This window comes from Oryzias latipes, chromosome 21 (assembly GCF_053564925.1).
Source record: "Oryzias latipes strain Hd-rR chromosome 21, Olatipes_Hd-rR_3.1".
Classification (NCBI taxonomy): Eukaryota; Metazoa; Chordata; class Actinopteri; order Beloniformes; family Adrianichthyidae; genus Oryzias; species Oryzias latipes.
Window position 1 is genome coordinate 27,939,211 of NC_136257.1, and position 24,354 is coordinate 27,963,564.

Genomic DNA, 24,354 nt, shown 5'->3' on the forward strand with positions numbered 1-24,354 from the left:
TCCATCTTACTCTAATGCCATCCCAAACAAAATGATAAAATACATCAACCAAATGACTTTTAACTTTATTTGGAGAAACAAGCCTCATTACATGAAAAAAAAACTATATGGTCATTTAAGGATGGGGGTCTCAAAGTTATTGATTTTGACTGTCTTAACGGAACCCTAAAAATAAACTGGTTGAAATCGTGGATCAAACACAACCAATCCTTCTGGTTTTGTGTCCCAAATTATTTATTTAACAAATTAGGCGGGTTGAAGTTGGTGCTTATTAGTGATTTTGACATTAATAAGCTCCGTATAGCATTATCAGAGTTCCACAAACAAATTCTGCAATACTGGAAAATATTGTATGTGCATAATTTCTCACCACACTTAAATATCATTTGGAACAACAGATACATCCTCCACAAAAACAAATCTTTGTTTTGTGCTGAATGGTTTGACAGAGGTGTCTGGTCGGTGTCTGATCTGATGGATACGGAGGGAAATTTATTAGATTATGAGCAATTTTGTTTAAAACATAACTTTAATCCTCCTATTTCAGAATTCTTAAAAGTACGTGTGGCCAGGTGGAGAAGGTGTAGGTACAGGGTTGTGCCACTAGAGGGCGCTTCCTGGGTTTTCGGTGAACAGTTCAGTGAGGAGGTGGTGAGCTCTGGGGACCGTTATTTGACGGTTGTTTGATGGTTGTTTTGATCTGCGGATCCAAGGCTGTTGAAACCCGGTGTGGGTACCGGATGTTCTCGGGTTGCCGGCGATGCGTGAACGTCAACCATGATAGAGCCTTTTGGAGCTACAGCAGCGAGACGGAGACCAATAGAAAGAAAAACATGGCTGTGGTTTTCTGCGGGACTGTTCTCCGTCATTTTGAAGATGTTCTTCTTGACTGCATCTCATCTAGAGACGAAACACGTTGAAGGTTTGTTTTTGTTTGTTTTCCATCTTTGCTTTGTCCTTTGCGCCTCACATGATGATGATGAAACATCGGGGAAACGCCCTACTAGTGTTCCCTTTCTTATAATAAAATGTTTACAACTGTCTGGTTTCCTGGTTTCCAAAACAAACGTGTGCAAAAGATTTCAAGAAAACAGTTATTATTCAAAGATAACGAACAAGGCTGTCGGTACGCTCGTCTGCTTTACTAAACTATCGCGAGGCGTCAAAACGTTTTTTTAAAGAAGTATCCTCAGAAAGAACCGAGACTATATCTAGATCATTTTGGAAAATGATTTAGTGGATCACATCTTTTTATTTTAGGATGAATTGTTTCTGAAATGTGGGGGGGAAAAAACAGCACCATACAAAAATCAGCAAGAATTGCACTTTATTTTCTAAATAAGATCTAAGAACAAAGATATCTGGTGAAAATTTCAACCAAAAGCACTTGGTCCATATGTATTAATAAAGGAGTCACACAAATAGTTTTGCTAACTTGTAGAAATAAATAGTTTATTTTCTTTGAATGGGAAAATGACAGGATGGACAGTAGCATGACAGGGTGGACACATTTTTAAAAGGTCGTTAAATTACTTCATTATGCAATTAATGAAAGAAAATTACTACCAGAAGTCCCTTTCCCATGTAGGGTGAAATTATCAGGTGAACAGACTGGTTTTGATCCACTCTTCCTTAATGTCGAAAAACACCAGAAATTAGCCATTCATGTGGCATTACTGAGATAACCTCTGAACATCAATGTGCTCAGTGAAAGTCAATCATTCAACTGTAAAATCAGAAGAAAAATGTTGTTTTAAGGGGAGAATGATTGGTTTGAAAAAAAAAAACAACAAGAACAAAATCACTGAGACACATCTCCAAGCAGTCTTTTATGGCAGCTATTGCAGGTACCTCAGTCTTGGATTCAATATCCCTCTCTGGGACATAGAGCAACTCAACAGATGTCTCCAGGCTTTTCAGCTTTCCATACAAGCTCTGGGCATCAGGAATGTCTCCTCCATGGGCTACAATCCGGTCTGCTGACCTCTTGAGGGCTCCATCCACACCATCTGGTACACCCTTGCCATGACTAGCCTCAAAGAAATTCCATGTTATTTGTTTGAACCCATACTTGTAGGGTTCTGTTGAGAGGTAGAAGAAATTTCCCTTTTGTCGATGCTGTGTTGCAGGCCTATCGCTGTACAAATGAAGTTATGCTAGCTAGTGGGCGACGTTTTCTCAGTATCTTCAGAACTGAATCAAGGTGGGCCCAGATGGCGACAGAGTCATGTCTTCTGGAGAAGATGTGTGGTGCTTGTTCACCAGGGATGTAGAGCACTTCAGTGTGCAGACTGGCATGCTTATGTGAACTCCAAAATGCACAGATTGTATTTCTTCACTGTACTTGCACGAGTAATTTTCTCTAAAATCTATATGCAAGAGGGAGGTTTTGTGCTTCAAGCTGCTCCTGAGCTTCCTGTAGGCATCACACTGCCATTTAATGTTGAAAACATGGCGCCTAAAATGGAGTAACCTCTCCTGGAAATCTGTGGCGAACTCATACTCTGTAGTTGTTGTCTCCCTTTTTACTGTGATACTACCAAAAAGGGTCTGAGATGGCAAAAGGAGGTGTCTGAAATGTGGCCAATATGCTGAGAGAAAATCTCATATGCAATTTCTTCAATGTATCGGTTAGCAACCATGAACCCTGTCCACCCTGTCAAAATAGGTTTTCTGACAGCGTGGACAATGACAGGGTGGACATTTTTGGATAATGTTAGCATTTATTGAGCACATTGTGGATCTTCAGTTAGCAACATGATTCAGTTAGCAAGTAGACAGTGTACTGTTTAACGTATATATTTTAAATTTGGGAAAGGCTTTTATATTAAATAATTTTTCACCATGACATTGTGGACATTTTAAGCTTGATAACATCTGACTACACACCTAATATGATTAAAATTACTAAAGAAAAGTGTAAATATTTACTCTGCAACTAGCCACTGTTTCAGTCTCCAGTGAAGAAACACAAAATGCTGGTTGTGGTGTCACCTAAAACAGGTTTTTTTAGAGAGACAGTTACCCCAAAATGACAGAGTGGACAGCAATGTCAGGGACGTGTGCAAAATCTTCAATAGCATTATGAAAATAAAATTTGCCTGATCAAAATTACTTGTTTTATCAAGTACTGTGCTGTGACATGAAATGTGTACCAATTTATTTTAATCTATCATAATTTAACCATTTATTACACACCCTGAAATTAGCAGAACAGCGTGCGGGACATACCAGAATCATATACATCCAAAGAAAGAAAATAGCATAAACTAAAGAAATCACAATTTAAGAACCAAATTATTTGACTGATTTGTGCGCAAGTCTTGGGTCGCTTATGATAAGAAGTCAGAGTTTAGTTATTCTGCTCCATTTAGTTTATGAAAGAGTAATAGTCATGGGGACACCAAAGGCACTTCATAGTAATTATGACCCCAAAACGTTTTTTCTTTTTCTTTCTTTTCTTCAGAAATGAATAGAGACTTTCTTTTTTTGGGGAAAAAGATTAAGTGGATGACATGTTTTTATTTTAGGAAAAAAATGTTTCTTAAATGAGGAGGAAAAAATCCTCAAAGACCAACCGTAAAAGATAAATAAATGAAGCAAAGAAGAGCACACAAGGCCCGTTACAGGTCAACAGAGGGGGAAAGAACTGTTATGACTGCAATGGATGCTACTAATCAGTAAATTCATGTTAATTAATTAACATTTTCTTTTAACAGAAACCAAATAAGCCACAGATATTCTTTAATTTTGGTGGATATTATCTGTAAACAAGTGTTGTTACCCTGAAACCAGCTAATCTTATTTTGAACGTAATTAAAAAAGAAAAAACAAGTGTTTCTGTTTTTTAAATTCAAAATACACTGAATGTTGATTTCCAAACTGGATAAAGTTTTATTGAACTAAAATTTTTAACACGTTTTTAAACGTAAAAATTAAAAAAGACAGAAAATATTAAGTTAAAGGAAGTTAAAAGTTAAAAGAAAGAAAACATCACTTTTTCCTTACTTGAATGTCATTCTATATAAAAGATAAACTTTTTAAATTTTAAAGTTACCAAAAGATTTTGTTCTCCATAAAAATATAACCTTTCAAAATTACACAAATTCAAAATAGGAATGTCATGCAAAGGAATATGCTGTAGTAAAAATTATGCTATTGTTATATTTTGTTGGGAGGTAAAGCGCTGCATTATGGGATTCTTAGTGAAAGTTATGCTACTGTTAAATTTACTCAGGTGTCAGGACCAGGTCTTGAGGACCAACAAAATATGACAGACCCAGGAGTAAGAGAACTTCAGAGTTCATTTGAGGACCAGAGCAGGCAGGATGATGACTGAAACCTGACACCAGAGGGCGCTGAGGCAGACTTGTGGGAGATGAGGAATGAGAGGAGGGTCCAGAGCTCAGAGAGGGGGCAGGACGCCGGTCTTGGAATGAGGAAGTCCGTGAACACAGAGCTTGTGGAAGAGGAATGTCTTACTGCTTGGTATCTTGAGGGAGGACTTGGCGATGTGGAAATTGAGATCACAGGCAGGTAAGTTGATTATTGAAGTCTTGGAATCACGGGTAGAGTAGAGAGGCTGGGGTATCGGCAGGCAGGCAGCCAGCTTGGGCTACCTAAAATTGCATGTTAATAAACTGAAGGGAAAAACCAACTACCAGGGTAAAATCTCAAATACATCTTTTTTTTCATTCATCTTCTTAACTGTTTATTCCCTTTTGGGGTCACCGGAGCCTATCCCGGCGACTTGGGCGTAGGCAAGGGATGCCCTGGACTGGTCGCCAGTCTGTCGCAGGGTGGAATATCCTCAATCACACATCCATTCACTCTCACATTCACACCTATGGACAATTTAGAGTTGCCAATCAACCTATGAAGCATGTTTTTGGACGGTGGGAGGAAGCTGGAGATCCCGGAGAAAACCCACGCATGCACAGGGAGAACATGCAAACTCCACACAGAAAGGTCCCCCATTGATGATGTGTTTTTCATGTCCCCCAGCCGGGACTTGAACCGGGGGCCTTCTTGCTGTGAAGCAAGAGCGCTAACCACTGCGTCACCGTGCAGCCCTCTCAAATAATTTAGTAAAAAATTATTACAGAAAACTAACATAACTTTTATTACATCTTTTAGAAAAAACATCTGCAACTTCCAGCTTTTTCTGCCACAGTCATCACAAAAATGCCCATAAGATCGTGGAGGGACTGTACATCAATACAGACCAGAGTTTCTCCTTTTTTTATTTTTCTTTTAATGCCACGGGATTTTTGTCAAGGATAAAGTGTTCCTTGGCTCGAAAAAGTTTGAAAAACATTGCCCTACAACCAAAAAAATCTGCACTCATATGGGTCAAACAACTATGTGGGTGCATGTGAACAAGGCTTTAAGTGGAAAAAAAAAACAGTCCATAGTCCAAACCACTAGAAGTAGAGACCACAGATAAGTTGGAAAATGTCTTGTTGTTAAACTTAGTGTATGAAGGAGATTATTGTGTATTAATCAAAGTACAAACTATCTTTCTTTAATGCAGACTTTGGATGGATTTTTGTACAGAAGCGTTAAATTCATGTTTTGTTCTCTTTACAGCTGTCCAGGCTGGAGATGTGGTTGTGATGCTTGGATCCTCCGCCGTCTTACCCTGCCACATAATCACAAATGATCGTCTTTCCCAGATCACATGGCAGAGAACGATCAAAGGAAAAGCTCCAGATGATGTTTTCGTGACAATTCAGCCCACGAATGGACTCAAGTATAGAAATGGACAGGATTTAAGATTTGAATCAATAGGGAATTTCAATGATAAAAACGGAACTCTGAAGTTTTCTAATGTGACACTGAAGGATGAAGGAAGCTACACATGCATCTTCAGCTTGTTCCCCAGTGGAACACAAAGCAGAAATTCACAACTTGTAATACTTGGTAAGATCTGACTGTTTACATTGTTCTGCATTTTGTTACTGTTGTTACTGCAACATCTTGATTTTACTGGTACTCCTTTAGTGCCCCCAATCACAAATCTGATGGATTATACACCCTTAGAGGGAAATGAGGAGGTTCCACTTGCAACCTGCACAGCTGCTGCTTCCAAACCTAAGGCAGAGGTGAGATGGATCAAAGGTTCTTTGGAAGGAAAAGTTCGAGAAGAACTTAATGAAACTCAGCATGCTAATGGTACGACCACCACATGGAGTACTCTGCTTGGAAAACCTGGGAGAGAGATGAATGGTCAGTTGGTGAAGTGTGTCATCTCAAGTGAGGCAACTAAAGAAGAAATCTTGGAAACCAACATCCAGGTCCACTGTAAGTATCTTTAAATTTTCTCTAAAGCAGATTATTCCGTGAAGGTGAGAAATGCTGAAAGAATAACGAATGCAGGGGAAAACAGGACACAAGCCTTGGGACTGACATAGGAGGAAAGACTGTTGGACAACATGTCCTCCTTTCATACCTATAAAGCCTTTTAGAATATTTGTTGTGAGAAGACCAGAGGGTGACCTTTGACAGTGTTTTTGAGGAAGAACGCTTTAAAGGAAGTAGAAAAGTCCAGCTAAATGTCTGAAGAAGTGTTCCCGAAATGAACGTATTGTTTTCTGATGTTAACGAAGAAATGGACAATGTGCTGAGATACACCACCAGGCCTTTAAATGAAAGATTTAAAAAAAAGATTCTTTAATTTTTTTTAGGCCTGGGCGATAAATCGATTGAATGAATTAATTAAAATTTTTTGTTACGGGCGATTTCAAAAATAACTAAATCGAGTTCTTGTGTTATGGCGCATTTTTGGCTCCCCGGAGCTTCCGTAGCGCTAGTTTTACACGGCGGTATGGCAAGCGACAAACAACAACATCATAACACACACGAAGCAGCTAGCGACAGCATGGCTACCGGTGAGAGTGGGAAGTTTGTTCCCAAGAAAGGAATAAAATCATCTGTTGTTTGGAATTAGTACGGGTTCACTGCCACAGACGTGGAGGAAGAGAACCGACGCTGCAACGTGCCACGCGAGTCTCTCACGCGCGCTTGCGCGGCATGCGCTCAGTTCTGTTACACACGCACGCGCCCTGACACACACACATATTCATTCTACAACGCCTGTATAGTTAGTTCCTTAGTTAGATAGTTAGTTGTTACTGTTATTCGTTAATAAAGAATACTGCGTTGTAATTATTACTTGTAACGGTATATTCATTTGAGACGTGGGGGGGGGCGCAACTGCAGCTTCATCATCTTCTCCGTGGAGGATTTTATTAAATTATTAATTTATTTAAAACCTTAAAACACAGCTGGGACTTTAAGTAAGTAAGTAACCTTTTTATTTTGGACAAGTGAAAACAAGTACAGAATAACAAAATAAGACAAAAATTACATAAAAAACACAAGTCCTGAAGGCAGTGAGAAGAAGAAAAATCCTATACTTAACTTTGATTCCAAGAGTGTGTTCATTTATTTTTTATTGATCCCAGAAATGGCGGTTACATTTGTCTTGCGTTTGATTAAATAAAAGCAAAAAAACGGCAGCAGGGGGGAAGAAAAAAAAAAACGGGAATCGAATTAAAAGTTAAAAGTAGGGCTGGCCATATCACCCAGCCCTACTTTTTTTTTAATTAAATTTTTTTTTTAATTTCATTGAAATTGAGCGGATCGGACTTCAGCTTATCCTGTTCTTCAAAGACCCATTTTAATGAAAATCCTGTTTTTGGTGTTTTTAACCTGTTCTTGTGGCATTTTTGTCACAGTGGAGGACATGTATAAGTAAACTGGTGCTTAAAATATATTTCTGAGTATTTATTTATTCAAATCGTCGTAAATCAGGAGCAGATGAAAAAATGTTTGTAGTCACCACTACAGGCTTTTTCAATCGGTGGCATCCTCTTGCAGACAAATAGATCCATGTACGTCTCAGTTTTCCTCATCTGAGCTGGAATTTGGGTCAAAACTGTACAATTGGATTGCTTCAATAGCTGTGTTTACATGGACAAAAGTAATCGCAAAGAATGCCTTATCGGAAGAAAAATGCAACATGTCGCTCAAAATATTCTGACCCGATCAGATTCATTTAGATCAAAATCTCTTTCTGATCAAGATAGGTGGGTTATGCCGATTGTTGATCTAATCGTTGTTCATGTAAACGGTTCATTCCGATCATGCGTCACTCCTACTCTGATTTCACGTCATGCATAGACGGTGTTTCACTCTAGAGAAGGCTTACGAGCACAAACGGGACCGACCGACTGCTCCACGGCTGCTGTTTGACCAAGTGAGCCGTGTCTCTGAGCAGAGCAGCCTGACTTATAGCTTTGTGTTTGAGGGGAGGAACTCAGGAGAACCTTGTCTCCCGGTAGAACTGTGTCTCCGAGCAGAGCATGCACCGGCTTTGGGGTGGTGTGTGAGCTTTTCCAAGCAGAAATGCTGCTCAGTGCTTAGAAACGGTTCAAACGATCAACCTGAATTTGTGTTTCCAGCCGTGTCCTAACAAAATAAAGGCTGATGTTATTCCCACATATTTACGTGCAGCCAGGATGCAGATAGCGGCATTTCCCGCATGGATTTTATGTACATCCAAGGCTAAATGTTGTTAGCATGTGTTAGCCTTCTCCTAACCCTTCTTCCGGCTCCGTTCCGCCACAAAAAAAGCACTAACCGCACGGATTAAAAATTAAAATGATGAGCGAACAGGCGCTTCATAATAACCATACCAATAATTAAGAAGACCATCTCGTATATTACAGAGCTGCCACATAAATGCATTCTGCTTGGCAACATCTTCCATAAATTCAATGTTAACTTCCATGGTTATGCGGATGACACCCAGCTCTATATCTCCAGCAAACCCAATTCCTCTCTCCCACCCTCCTCCCTCACCTCCTGTTTACTTGAAATTAAAAACTGGTTCAGTCAAAACATTCTTAAACCTAATAGAGATAAAACAGAACTATTTCTTGTTGCCTCTAAATCCACCGTTTCAAGTTCCAAACTTCACGCTCGCCATTGACTCTGTTTCAGTTTTCCCTTCTCCTCAGGTATAGAGTGTGGGTGTCATTCTTGATAGTTCACTTTCCTTTGAACCCCACATAAATAACATTACTTGGTCCACCTATTACTCAGTCTGCGCAACATAAGTCATCCTCGCCCCTCCCTCACTATCCACTCCGCTTCCATTTTGGTTAATGGTTTGGTCACTTCTCGCCTTGATTACTGTAATGCTCTTCTCTTTGGTTTCCCTCAAAAAACTCTCAATAAACCCCAACTGGTCCAAAATTCAGCCGCTGGCATCGTTTCCAGAACTCCACCGTTTCATCACATCACCCCCGTCCTTCAGCAACTATACTGGCTCCTAATCAAATTCAGAATACAATTTAAACTTCTTCTTTTGACTTTATTTATCTGATTTTTATGGAGAGAAATTAGACTCAGTCGGATTTGTGCGTGCGTAATTCTTGATTTGTGCGTAAATTAGGATTTGTGTTTGCATATTCTTGCTTTGTTCGTGCGTAAATTAGGATTTGTGCATAAATTTGGATTTGTGCGTGATTTGTTACTCACATAATACGTTTTGTGTATAAGTTAAAAACATATAAAATGAAAAAAATACAAAATGCAATTTACGTATGCACAAATTAAGATTACAACAGCTTGAAACTACTTACACACACACATCTTTAAAAAACACGCACGAATCCCTTGTTACGCACACACAAAGCCAAAGTTACGCACGGATCTACCGTGAGACTGTTTTCACGTCTCACAAATCCGTCCGTAAGTGCTGCGTTTAAATACCAGTGGAATGCTCGGTCATTAGAATTTTCCTATCAGCCTTCCCTTCTAAACGTATCCAGACAATGACTCAATCAATACATGAAGACAGTAGATGTTAGTGTTGAACATAGAGGCTACTTACTTCGGGGCGCTGACCACCGAGATGGGCCGCCATTCTTCCCGTGACTCTCTCAGTCTGACTGCCTTTGATTTTTCCGGAAGAAAAAAACAGTGCCCCCTACTGGTCGTTCCTGTTACGCATTTTGTATCAATTCGGTGTCTCTGAGAATAATATACTTTTAACATATATATTAGCGTTTAAAAGTGAACGTCATATTCTCAGATAATAATTTTTATTTTCCTTTAAAGTTTTTTTAAGCCCTGCTACACCCACTGAAGGAAATACGTTTAGAAGGGAAGGCTGATAGGAAAATTCTAATGACCGAGCATTCCACTGGTATTTAAACGCAGCACTTACGGACGAAATTGTGAGACGTGAAAACAGTCTCACGGTAGATCCGTGCGTAACTTTGGCTTTGTGTGTGCGTAACAAGGGATTCGTGCGTGTTTTTAAAGATGTGTGTGTGTAAGTAGTTTCAAGCTGTTGTAATCTTAATTTGTGCATACGTAAATTGCATTTTGTATTTTTTTCATTTTATATTTTTTTAACTTATACACAAAACGTATTATGTGAGTAACAAATCACGCACAAATCCAAATTTATGCACAAATCCTAATTTACGCACGAACAAAGCAAGAATATGCAAACACAAATCCTAATTTACGCACAAATCAAGAATTACGCATGCACAAATCTGACTGAGTCTAATTTCTCTCCATAGATTTTCTCCACATTTACACCCCCCCCCGCTCTTTCCAGTCTTCTTTCTCTCTGCAGTCTTTGTACCCCCCATCTGACTGGTCACCATGGGGAGCAGAGCCTTCAGCCACTGGATTGGCGTGTAAATTGGCAAGAGTCTGGCGATACGATATATATCCCGATACGCACCCCACGATACGATACATATCCCAATATTGTATCGGAACACATTTTTTCTTTTCTTTTTTAATTCGACTTTATAAATACCACGTTGCCCTTTTTTTTTTAGAGCGTTGTACACATCACTCTGATCGATCAGGTCACTAAACTAAAATCTGTTGCTGGGAGGTTCTGCAGAATTTTGTCCTGCTTTGCCGATAGTTTTTTGGTTGATGCTAATTGCATTAGCCTACTAGCTGCTGTGCAGCTGCAGTGCTTCGCTTGTTCTTATCTGAGCCTCTACAAAGGTAAGATAAAGATACTTTATTGATCCCAGCTTGGGAAACTGGGTTATTGCAGCGTCAGCGTTAGGCTCAAGATACAAGCACACAAACAGTGGGTGATAACAGAGAACAGATCAATAAAAAAAAAAACCAGTTGGTTTGCATGACAGCTCTGGAGAAAAACAGACAGACCATAAATTGGTTTATATATTGCAAATGGATGAAAAGTTATAGAGTCCAATGGAGTGAGGAAGGAATGATCTCCTGTAGCGGTTGGTGTGACAGCGAAGCTGCCTAAGCCTCTTGGAGAAGGTGCTCCGCTGTCCGTCAAGAACAGGATGGAGAGGATTATCCATGATGGATACGAGTTTAGTTAAAGTCCTCCTCTCCATCACAGTTTCAAACGTGTCCATTTTACATCTGATTACAGAGCCAGCTCTTCAAATGAGTTTGTTCAGTCTATTAGTATCCCTGGCACTGCCCCCTCAGCAGACCACAGAGAAGAACAGAGTGCTGGCCACAACAGACTGGTAGAACACCCCAAGCATCCTGCCGCACACATTGAAGGACCTTAGTTTTTCTTCAGGAAGTAGAGTCTGCTACTGGCCTTCTTGTACACTGCAGTGCTGTTGCTCTTCCAGCTCAGTCTGTTGTCGATGGTTACTCCCAAGTATTTGTACTCCTCAACCTCTGCCACATCTATGCCCAAGATGCTGAGAGGCTGGGAAGCTGGTGGTTTCTTCCTGAAGTTCGTCACCATCTCTCCGTTCTTTTCCAAAAAGCACCACAATCCGCGTTTTTGTATGTTGCTGGCAGCAACATGGCTCACCAGTTTCGGTTCGCAATCCATACCAAGTAAAAACTAAGCAGTTCATGTCTTATCTCAGAACTGCTCAAAGAGGCTTTGTGTTCTCTGCTGTCAACTAGTGGTCGGAGGGTGAAGAGGAAAACAAGAGTCAGACACTGAAGGAAGTTCAGAAATGAATAAATAAACATTGTCCTGACAGCATTTTGAATCGTTACAAATATCGCCAAATGAACTATCGCAATATATTGCAGAATCAATTTTTTTCTAACACCCCTACCCTCAACTATGGAACCTTCTTCCCCTGGACCTCCGTATCATTGACTCACCGCTCATCTTTAAATCCAGACTCAAAACTCACCTCTTTAAAACCGCCTTTCTTCTCTGACTGTCCATCCATCAGTTGGCTGACTTTATTTATTTATTGTATTTTCTGTAATGTACAGTGTCCCTAAGGGGCAAGAAAGGGGCTTTATATAAAATGCATTGTTATTATCATTAAATTTAAAAACTGGGGGGATGCTCAGAACTCATGGGTGGTGGTGGGGGGCCAGTCTGTGGCTGGGGGTGCTCTCCTGAGGTTGGGCCCAGCGTTGGGCCCTCCTGGCGCGGCAAGAGGGCTGCTCCTCTGGTTGGCTGGAGCTTGCAATCTCTGTACCCCCATGCCTCCCTGCTCTCTGGCTTTGGGTGGCCCTGTAGCAGTCCTGCTGGCCCTGGCTTGGGTGGCGGATATGATTACCTGGTGGGTGGTTGTTCTATGTTTGCTACCATGCAGGTGTTGGGGGGGGTTCATGGCTGCTGCTGCGCGGCGGGGGTCTTGGTGTGGGGATGGCTGGGCAGTGGGCACTCTCCCCCCTTCTTTTTACATTCCAACATTCACCTTAGAAGAACATGGACACTCACTAGAGTACAGGTGCTCTTTCACCTTTGCACAGATAGTTTGCGTGACTGAATGAAATATTTCTCACTAGTTGGTCTGAATGCATAAGTATGCGACTGTGTAAACATTAGTTGTGTCGTGTTGATATGTTTTGAATGTGAACCTTTTTGGAGCCAACAGGTATGTTTGAGTGTGTTTGTGTGGACAAGCCCTCCCCTTCTAGATTTGTATTACATCTTAACCTAACTGTAATGATTATAAACATCCAGCAAGACATCCAGCTTTTTGAGGTATGATGCTCAATGCCCCCTTCTCTCCAACCCCCCCCCCCCCCCCCCCCCCCAGCATCTCTCTCTCTTTTTACCTTTTTTTCTTTACCAACAAAAACTGTTACACATATAAATAAGATGAATAAAGTTTAGTAAAAATTACAAAAGGGGTTAATTCAAATATACATCTGCTGTGTCAGAAGATTCATAACACCTATTTTTAAAGTAATATACTGTATGTCCAACACAAGAGGCCTTCAGCTCTGATCTGCTTGCTCAGTTGTTGGACAGGAAAAGTTAAAATAATAATACTAATAATAAAATGGCAAAACATACCAAAAAAACAAACAAACTTAATTTTGCCTTTAGTTAATTTTTACAATCCAGAAACAAATTTTACAAATCAACAACTACTTATTGAATCTTGAATCGCATATTTAATCTCTTCATTTTTCTTCATTGTCAATTTCATGTACAACGTTTTTAATGTTTCTGGAAACTAAAAACAAAAAAAAAACATTAAAAAAATGACCCTAGAATTTCAGCCGGTCAACGAAAATATTGTCTGACATTAAACTGGTCAGTGGCCTAAAAAATGTCCTGAATAACGCTGGTGTAAAGGACTTTATATCCAACATGACCACATGGAAGAGCCTTGATTCTTGCTTTCCAATATTTTATACAATGAAAAGTTTTTTTTGTGGCAAATATTTAGTATTTTAGGCAGAACAACTTTATTTTTGCACAAAGTTGCACATTTTTCTCATTAGAAATATAACTGCTTTTGAACTATTGTTACCCCTGTAGGACTGACATTTATCTTATGGCATAAACCTTGTTTTTTATTTATTGCAGACCCGCCTGGGAAAGTCAACATTGTTAAACGATCCGAAGTCTCATTTGAGTGTGAAACTGAGGCAAATCCAAAAGCAACTGTTATCTGGACAAGGTATTGAAAAATGTCTAAAAAAACAGATCTTTTTATCAGATACACTAAGTAAATATGACAGTTTTGCCACCTGTAATTTAAAGTAATATGCAAACCTCAATTGACTTTTCAATATGCAATTCAGGCTTGAAATCTGATTCAATTTTTATTTTTTTATGGGATTTAATTTTTTTTGTCTCTTTCAGGTCTGGCCAGCCTCTGCCTCCATCAGTTGAAGTTGAGAGGGCAACGCTGCAGTTTTTAAGCCAGAGCAATGATGTGTCCGGCCTTTATCAGTGTGAGACCACAAATCCATACGGAAGCAAACGGGCATATAAGTTTGTGCATTTCTCTTCAGGTGAGTTCTGCTGTGAGTTCATCTGTAGTCCATCTGTAGACTGTGGTTACAGAATAAAAGAATACTTTTTAGACATGCTGGGTCTTTATAAAGGCTGTAACGATTCATTTTAACAATGATTCGAAGCATAATTTGTGGTTAATTTGTGGCCCAAAAGGAATTATTTTGTCAAAAGCTTAATAAAAGGTCTGTAATTTTTACAAACAATATCAAATAGACATAAGACGACATGGTGGTGTAGTGGTTAGCACTGTCACATTACAGCAAGAGGGTTGGAGGTTCGATACCAAGCCTTGAGCCTGTCTGTTTGCATGCATGTTGTTTTTCAGCACAATTTTTAGAGAGAATTTCAACATACCTGAGGTACTCTCACGAGTAGCTGCCAATTCTTCATTGCCATGCCGAGCTCTATAATGCCTCATCATTGATGAAGTGCTCTTATTGATATAAGATAGCTCTGTGGAGCAGAGCCGACACTTCACCTACAATAACATTAAAAGTTAATTTATCTGAAAACAATTCAAACCTCTACCAGAACATTGCATTAAAAAAAATCTCTATCTCATGATTACGAGATCAGGATCTCATAATTACATGATAACATGAATAAAGCAACTGTAAGGCTCTTTAACTGACTATCATATGTATCACAGGTCATTCACTTGATAAACTGATAAAGTGAGTGTAATGCGCCACCTTCAAAAATAGTATTTACAGAAAAGGAGAAAAAGATTTACCTCGTTTGGCGTCACGAGATCAAAATTATTCCACACCGGGGAAAACTTCCTAGGACGATCCATGATCAAGCACAACTCCATCCGACAAACCCACGACATGTTGATACAGTTTCTTTCCTGATAAACACACTTTGGCGCGGCACATCCAAACGATACAGTTCCTGTATAGGTCACGTGATTCTTTCTTAAAGCAATACACGCACCGATACAAGGTTTCCCTCTTGAGCTCTCGGCACAGTGCTGATGCACCAGTGTCGCTCGTCCCATGACTAGTCCAACCGGCTCTCAGCCACCCCCGCATCGTGACATAAATTCCTGGTACTGAACAGTCCCAGGTGAAGTTTTCCAGATTCTTTGGATTTCTTCAAGATAATCAAGTGGAAATATGAATGCAAACAAACAAGTAAATAAGAATGAATGTCAAATCCAGTCACATTTTAGTTTCCTAAAGTTCAGACCACTGTTTTTCCACATCAAAATAATCCAAGGGGAACATTCTAGTAGACTATAGGGTCATATATCTTTGCTAAATTCAAAGTGTTTCCAGACATTGGACTGGAACGATGGACAGATCCTTTTTGCTGACATCACATGTGTGTGTTGGTCACTCTGATCCACTCCGCCGTTTTTAGGTTATAGTAACCATTTCTGACGGTTATGGGCCAAGGGGTAGATGGTTCCCCAGGTGTGTCCAAATTCTTTCAGCTCAGCTTCTACTGTTCCGTGCCAGGTGATCTTTGGCCGTCCTCTTTTCCTTTTTCCATCTGGTGTGTAGTGTAGTGCAGTCTTTATGTCTGTGTTGTGCTGTGTCAACGGATCTCTGTTGTCACTTGTGCCAATTTTCCTGTTTGGTACATTGTTCATACATTCCAGAATCCTAATCAGGTATTGTTTTAGTGCTCAAAACTTCCATCTTCCAGTCAGTGGCTTCCAAGGTTTGACTTTCACCACAGTCATTCATGCAAGTCTCTTGTTTGGACTTTGGAGGCCCGTTGCACGTTAGGCTGTTTTTTGATTTTGTTGATGTTTCTGTAACTATCGTAGTTTTACAGGGCCAGTGGACTGCTCTTTGTCTGGCCTCTACACTTCAATCTGTCTGGCATGGGAGATCCTACAAGGAGCAAAAAGCTCCAGCCAGCATAGCAATTCAGGTCGTTGAGACACGGAAGCCCCCCAACCATGACAAGGTGGCAGTCCATGGGCCCCCATTAAAGGATGGCCTGATAGAGATGGGGATCGTAGGAATAGAAAACGATTAATTGTTACACACCTAGTCTTTATTTCTTAGTAAGACCAGACTCAGATAGAAATATATGTTACTACTTGTTTATACTTGTTATATAATGTATATAACAAGCATATACAAATAAAAATTTCTTTTGGTTTCTATTTAAAATGTGTGATTGCTGAAGCTTCAGTGTGAATTTTCCATCTTAGAAAACATATTTACCCGTAAATTATTGCATTTCTTTGTTCAGTTAAGTGAAAACTTGACCGTTTTTATAAAGTTTCCTTCATAGAGATGTGTATTTTATTATTTTAAAATAAAAGTATTTATTTGTGATCATTGTTTACTTTCAAATCTGAATTATTTAATAGATGAAAATTTGACTGCATCTATGAAGGAAAACGTTTCTGTTATTATTCAAACTAAACATTACTGCACATGAGAGAACACATTCCAATTGCATGGTAAATCAGTTTTATTAACATTTCTGCTGACTCTTTTTCTGTATCTTGTTTTTTTACAGGAAATTGCACAAATCCCATCATCATTGCTGTCTTCAGCACTCTGCTGATTCTCCTTATTCTCGCGATTATAGGGGTGTATTGTCAAAGAACTGGAAAACTTCAAAGGTATCAGGTCCTCCAGTTACTTTATAAGTTGAAGTGACAAATTCACAAAATGAATAAAAACGATTTTTTTTCATGTAATAATTTTAACAGGTTTTCCGATCTTTGCGGTGAGATGAGGCAAGTTTGGAGACAAGATCCTCCAGCAGCAGAGACTGCGGAAGGAGCGGTAATAATAATGATAATAGTAATAATAATCAGATTTCAGATTTCTTGGAAACTACATTTAAAATCTTGTAAACAAAAGAAACAGAAAGAAACAATAAATTAAAAAGTTAAATCATTACAAACAACAAAATAATCACTTTCCTATGCCGCCAAACAGGAAGTAAGGCCCTTGCAAACCAGGTCGTCATCTGGACAGCAAGAAGAAAAGGTAAGATCAATAAACAGATATAAGGCTGTGCTGCATGTTTTGGTTACCTGAATGAAACACAGCGGGACTGAGAGACTAGTGGTGACTTGAAACAGATGAGTGACAAGTAGGGACAACTGTATTACAAAGTAATACCACAAATATCAGTCAGGGTAGTGAATTCCAAAGAAGAGGAGCAGAGCAGCTGAATGCTCCCTGTGACAGAGGCAGATGGAGCAGTGAGATGGACAGATGAGGAGGATCTGAGAATGGAGGCTGGTTCAGGGACATGGAGATCAGTGAGGTACCAGAGGGCGACTTTGTGAATGGTATTGTGGGTAAAAAGTAATGTCTTGTACTGAAAGTGATATTTGGTTGCAGCTGGTAAAGGTTTGGCGCTATGTGTTTGAGGTTGGCTCTGCCACAATGAGCACTGCGTCCCGGTGCTGAGGCTAGTGGTGTGTGAGTCCTTCAGGCAGCTCGCATTAAACCATCTAAGGCAGGGATGTCAAAGTCAAATGCACAGAGGGCCAAAAAAACCAATTGGCTATAAGCCGAGGGCCGGACTGGTTCAATGTTTATTAAAACATATTGAAATGGTTGCATGTAGCCTATTGAACAAGACCTAATACAGCGTAATATTTAATGATTAAATGAATAATCGGGAAAACATTTTTCAGCAGGCACACAGACAAGAACAAACTGCCTTCAAAGAAAAATCACATGTCCTGTACATTAAATGAATAAAGTAATATTTTCTTATGGCTCTGTCAGTAAGTAAAAGAGAAAACATTTTCAACAGGCAAACAGCAAAAAAGCATGTTTTCTTCAAAAACAAAACATGTTCCTTATATTAAGATAAATGCATAAATGAAACTGCATGCATTGTAAACTGAAACTGCAATATTAAGCTGCTCTATTATCCTATCAATTACTACTTCAAATAGTAAAATGAGAAATTATAGAAAAAATCAAATCAATTGTATTCTTTCTCATGGCTCTTATCTGCAATTTTGCCTGAGTCCATTAACTGAAAAATAAATATACATAAATAAATAAAAAAGATAAAATAAAATAAAATGCAAAAATCTATGGCACACAGACAAAAAAAAAACTCCTTTAAAAGAAAAATCCCATGTCTTGTAGAAACAAATGTAAAAATTTATTTTGGCCGCAGGTATGTTGAGTTTGTCAGCAAACTGTGCAGTGGGGAACACAGCGGAAGAGAGCTTCTTTTTCATGGTCTGGCAACTGGGAAAGTGGCTCAAGTTTTCTTTCTGCATCTGCGTCTCCCACAGACTGAGCTTGGTTTAAACGCCTGCACTGTACTGTACATATCAGAGATGACACGCCCCCTTCCCTGCAGCTGCAGGTTCATCACATTCAGATGGCTCGTGATGTGGCACAGAAATGCCATTTCACACAGAAAAGTTCATCTCGGAGCTCTGTTGTGTCTTTCCCTTTGCTTTCCATGAACAGACGGATCTCCTCACGCAGCTCGAAACATCTTTGCAGCACCTTTCCCTGGCTTAGCCATCGCACCTCTGTGTGATAGGGCAAGTCACCATACTCTGTATCTAACTCGCCCAGAAATGCCTTGAACTGGCGGGGATTTAAACCTCTTGCTCTGATGAAGTTAACTGCCCGCGTTATGGTGCTCATCACATGTTCCATTTTCAAGGCTTTGCCACACAACGACTCCTGGTGTATTATGCAGTGATAAGCTGTCAGCTTACCTGTTACGTTTTCCTCACGCTTCCTCTCACGCATCCTTGCGACCAATCCACTCCTGAGCCCACACATCGCGGGTTCTCCGTCTGTTGTCAATCCCACGAGTTTTTCCCAAGGCAGGCCCATCTCATTTACACATCTGGATACCTCTTCATATATCTTGTCCGGCAGTTGTGCCATGCAAAGGACGAAATGCCAAAAGCTCTTCTGTTATGCTCAGGCTGGAGTCCACTCCACGAATGAAAATTGACAGCTGGGCAATGTCAGATGTGTCAGTGCTCTCATCCACAGTAAGGGAATATGCGATGAAATCTTTTCCCTTTCCCACAAGCTGTTGTTTTACTGCGTATCTAAATTATTTTTTATCAGACACTGGTTTGTTTTGTAATGTAAAACGTACCGACATGTTTCAGTGGAATGTCTTCCACCTTCATCAGGGTCAAGACATTCCACTGAAACATGTCGGTACGTTTTACATTACAAAACAAACCAGTGTCTGATAAAAAATAATTTAAAGACGCAGTATAATTCTCTAGACACAATGAACCTCTTTGAATCAGCTGTTCTTTTAGATTGGTGGAAAGCTGGCCTATACATTCAGCAACAGTGTTTCTGCTCAGGCTCACGTTTGAAAATAGTTGCCTTTTGTCTGGGCACACTGCGTCACAAACTTTAAGCATACAGTTTTGGATAAACTCTCCCTCTGTAAATGGTCGGGCGGATTTTGCGACCTCTTCCGCCACAATAAAACTCGCCTTGACGGCAGCTCCGCTTTGTGATTTTGCAATTGTGAACAGAGCCTACTGGGACTTAAGACCTCATTTTACTTCTTCCACCTTCTGTAGCCTTTGTTCCGTGTCTTTGTCTTTGTCTGTGTGTTTCTTAGACGTTTCATGGTGCCCTCTTAGATTGTATTCTTTCATTACAGCCAAACGTTCTCCACACAGAAGAGGTGTAGTATAGCAGGAAAAAGTAAAGTCAGCAGCAAAGAAAACTCTCAGACTGACAAATAATTGCAGGGAGAAGGTCAGATGACCAGGAGCTGCACGGTGGTGTTGTCGTTTGCACCGCTTTCCTCCCACAGTCCAAAAAATGTGTCACACGTAGGTTGATTGATGATTCTAAATTGTCCCTTGGGTGTGGATGTGGGTGTGATTGTGTGGCTCTGTGACAGACTGTTGACCTGTCTGGGGTGCACCTCACCTTCACCCTGCAGTAACTGGGATAGGCTCCAGCAGCCGCATGACCACAAAAGGTGTTCAGCAGGTTCAGAAAATGGACGGATGGATGGATGGGTGGGTGGGTGGGTGGATGGATGGATGGATGGGTGGGTGGATGGACGGATGGACGGGTGGACGGGTGGATGGATGGATGGGTGGGTGGATGGATGGATGGGTGGATGGATGGATGGATGGATGGATGGGTGGGTGGATGGACGGATGGACGGGTGGACGGGTGGATGGATGGATGGGTGGGTGGATGGATGGATGGGTGGATGGATGGATGGATGGATGGACGGATGGGTGGATGGATGGATGGATGGATGGACGGATGGGTGGATGGATGGACAGATGGATGGGTGGGTGGATGGATGGACGGTTGGGTGGATGGATGGATGGATTGACGGATGGGTGGATGGACGGGTGGATGGATGGATGGATGCATGGATGGATGGATGGATGGATGGGTGGATGGATGGATGGATGGATGGGTGGATGGATGGATGGATGGGTGGATGGATGGATGGATGGGTGGATGGATGGATGGATGGGTGGATGGATGGATGGATGGATGGGTGGATGGACGGGTGGATGGATGGATGGATGCATGGATGGATGGATGGATGGATGGGTGGATGGATGGATGGATGGATGGGTGGATGGATGGATGGATGGATGGACGGATGGGTGGATGGATGGACAGATGGATGGGTGGGTGGATGGATGGACGGTTGGGTGGATGCATGGATGGATTGACGGATGGGTGGATGGATGGATGGATGGATGCATGGATGGATGGATGGATGGATGGGTGGATGGATGGATGGGGCCCGTCCGCGGTGGGAGCTGACCAGGGTGCTGATGCAACGTGATTTCTGCTCAGTGCTTTGAATGGTCAAAGTGAAGAAATTCAATGAAACGCAGTTTTGAGCGTTCTTTGTGGGGTTTATTCTTACTTGTTCTATGGTTTTAACGTTGTTAATTCGTGATACATCTGTGAAAATTTCACTTAAAACCTAAACTTTTCTCACTTTTTCCATGTGTATTCACATATGACCAATTTTATCTGTGCAATGAATATGTGCAAAATGGATGTAGTGGCTGACGTGGCATCATAGTAAAACTCTTTTTAGTTTTAGCACGTAGGTGTGTAAAACCTTTTCTCCACATTGAACCCTCCCCTGGGTTGGAGTAGAAGGGTTTCTTTGCTGAACTATTCAGACTTCTCTCATCTTTTCAGATGGACAGCTTTCCATCTGAGTCACTGAATAAAGTCTTTTTTGTCCCACTGCAGCAGTAAGTGCCTGTACCTCTTACGAAAGCACTTTTACCCTCTTTGGCACGTTTACAGCCTTTTTTGTTGTTCTGCATCTTGACTTTCCCCCCTGTGGTCATTTTTTTCCTCTAAAAAGCACTTATGTCATTTACTTCCTTTACTTTGGTTAATCCATTAATAAACAGTGACCGTTAATCTGAATCAGATCAAGGTTTGTTAATTTATGTAAGCTTTTAAACTAGAAAAACAAAAGATCCAAGAATAAAAGACTGTTTCAAACCAGACGTGCCAGCTTGAATGTGGTACATTAATACATCGACACCTTATGAAACCTTGGAATTTATAGAAGAATCTGAAAGTATAAAAGTGAAGGGAAGCTCGGTTTTCTCCTTCGTTAAAGTAATTTTGGTTCTAGTCACCAACTGGAAAAGAGGAGAGAGTTCCGATGGAGCCCAGGACCCTTTCACTGGAAGATATTTTTAAAAAAAGTTTTTACTTTTAACTTGGTCTGCACAATCAATCACAAATTCATTGTTATCGCGATATCATATCTCAAAAGACAATGAAAATTGCAATAAATGTTTACCGGTACTTTAAATGTTGTAAAACAATCTTATAGCAGTTTGAAGTATTTAATGAATCAAATAAATCCATTTATGTATTTGTCCAATCAGATGGAGCTTCATATTTAGTCGAGTATCATTTGAAGTATAATTTAAGTTATTTTGACTCTTATTTACATAAACCTGTTGCAGTGAAATGAAATGATGTATTTAGTTGTTTTGCTATTTGTTCATGTATCGCATGACTTTTCCTCGTATCGTGCAGTCCTACCTTTAACCAGCATGTCTCAATTTATTCTTCTTTTAGATTTTAAAATATTTTTCTTTTTTAACTTTTAAAGTGATGCTAAATTTCTGCAGCAGTCCTGAATTTAATGGTTGCAAATTAAAGCATGAAGCGGTTAAACTTGGTGCTTTGCTCTGGTGTTTTCAAAAGGAAACCAATAGTCTGAAATAGATCTGCAGATGAAAATATTCAACCTCAGTTTCTACTGTCAGCACAGCATAAACTGTGGCACGACTGACTTTATAAAATCTGCATATTCATATTGTCTACAATTAAATGATGAAATCAAAGTTGAGACACTTTTTTAGAAAATCCTTTTCTTCCTTTGATGTAAGCATTTTTATGTAAACATTGTTTCTCTGTGAATTATTATTTCATGAAGTTTAATGATGGTCTCTGCTGGTTTACCTCACGATTGCTCTGATGTTTTTCTGCTTTAGAGTCCTGCTGAAGCCGTGGCAGAAGGATCCTCCGGCCTTTGATGTCCATCAGGTGCAAATGTGGAATTTGGTTTTAAACTGTAGAGAGACACTAAAGTTACATTTGTGTCTGTCCTCATGGACGCACAATACGATCAGAGAGAAACAAGACGCTTCAGAAGCAGCTTTTACTCTGAAGGACATTGACAGGAGCTGATAAAGCAAAGAGCAGAGGAGTCAAGGAGAGAGGAGGATCTGACAGTGTTTTCAGTGAAAATGGAGTCTGGGGTAAACAATCTTTGACTTCACACCTACAGAAAAGTTACACAGCATTAAAATAACAAAACTGGATCTCTAAAACATTTTTAGAATCAGTTTTATACTTGATAAACATATTTTGTAAAATTGATTCATTGTATGTGCCTCATCCACTCTGAACTGACGATTCTTCCCAACATAGTTGAATCTTATTGCCTCAAAGCTTTTGCTAAAAGAAGCTGCAATATTTTGAGAGAAATCCAGCATTCCACTGAAGTCTGTGAAAGATTAGCTTCAAAGTTTTTTTTTCTTGTCTACCTCTCTCAGAGTGCCACTATCTATTTTAAACCTAATTTTCGAATTGTTAATATTATTAATAAGAGTGCAATTAAGAAAAGGTTGGGTTGCTGCAATATTTATATTTTATTTATTTTTATTTTATATTTGTATTTTCTCTCTGCTCCCTCGTTTACAGTGGTTGACAAAATTGTTAGTAGCCCTCATTTAAAGAAAGAAAGTCCACAATACTCAATGAAATGACTTGAAACGTTCAAAAGTAACCATAGGTTAAAATTTATTGAAAATTAAATTATTAAATATCAGCCATTACTTTTGAGTTGTTGATTAACAGTATTATTAAAAAAATAATGAAATAGAGTTGGACAAAAATGATGGGACCTCAATAAAAGACTGAGAACTAATTGCCCAGGGGGTCATGATGAACTCAGGTATGTCCTTTAAGTGACATCACAACTTTTTTCAAACCCAAAAACAGTCGGTCTGCCAATTTAAAGGGAGACAAATAGTCACTTTGCTGGTGCCTGGGATAGCACAATGGTCACACAGATTTTGTGCTATAATAAAATCAAATAAAAGTAATTTTTGTTACACTTTTGTAGTTGTAACAGAGTGTACTCTTATAAATAATTTAGTCTATTTTATTTCTGTTTTCTTAATGAATTTTTGTCATGTGTAACTTTTCTTCTGTTTCTTTTGTGTTGTTCCTGTGCAAACAAAAATAATAAATGGTGCCATCTTGTGGATTTCTGGAGTAAGACGTTTTAAAGAGAACAAAGAATAATCTGAAGACAGAAGTGAATTAAAATGCAGTATTTTATTTTTCAGTATGATGAATTAAAGAAGGTTAAACCAGCATGGACGTTTTTTCTTTATTTGTTCACTTTGATGCATAAATTCACAGATTGAAAATTCTTCTGTATCGCTGCCCTCCAAATTACGGTGATGGTGTTCGCCTTTCATCTTATCCCGTTAGGTTTCGCCACCTGTGTGGTTTGGCAGAGTTTTTACGGTGGATGCCCTTCCTGACACAACTCTGTATTTTCTAGGCACAGATAGGCAACAGCAACAAGGGTCTTGTCTAAGGACCCACCCT

At 39.8% G+C, this 24,354-nt stretch overlaps 1 protein-coding gene across 4 annotated transcripts; it reads left to right on the forward strand.

The window, feature by feature from the left end:
• The first annotated feature begins 587 nt into the window (after positions 1–587).
• On the forward strand, positions 588–24,115 carry LOC101172858 (nectin-1-like). 4 transcript variants are annotated; one of them, XM_078939787.1, is made up of 11 exons: positions 588–922; positions 4,238–4,536; positions 5,590–5,922; positions 6,004–6,303; positions 13,832–13,925; positions 14,111–14,262; positions 16,751–16,856; positions 16,947–17,022; positions 17,179–17,229; positions 21,400–21,455; positions 22,725–24,115. In XM_078939787.1, the coding sequence occupies exons 2-11, from the start codon at positions 4,512–4,514 to the stop codon at positions 22,918–22,920; spliced, it is 1,389 nt and encodes a 462-aa protein (XP_078795913.1). In that variant the 5' UTR covers positions 588–922; positions 4,238–4,511; the 3' UTR covers positions 22,921–24,115. The 4 variants fall into 4 exon arrangements, 3 of the variants coding, with proteins under 3 accessions (XP_078795913.1, XP_011488185.1, XP_023806676.1); XR_013652849.1 differs by lacking the exons at positions 4,238–4,536; positions 21,400–21,455 and adding an exon at positions 17,377–17,512 and having other exon boundaries at positions 22,725–22,859; XM_011489883.4 differs by lacking the exon at positions 4,238–4,536 and having other exon boundaries at positions 590–922.
• The last annotated feature ends 239 nt before the right edge of the window (positions 24,116–24,354 follow it).

Bases quoted from the DNA above. Each gene is read 5' to 3' on its own strand.
- LOC101172858 (XM_011489883.4), top strand. From the start codon at position 778: ATGATAGAGCCTTTTGGAGCTACAGCAGCGAGACGGAGACCAATAGAA. The intron at 5,923-6,003 runs GTAAGATCTGAC...GTACTCCTTTAG, and splicing joins TTCACAACTTGTAATACTTG to TGCCCCCAATCACAAATCTG. The intron at 14,263-16,750 runs GTGAGTTCTGCT...GTTTTTTTACAG, and splicing joins GTTTGTGCATTTCTCTTCAG to GAAATTGCACAAATCCCATC.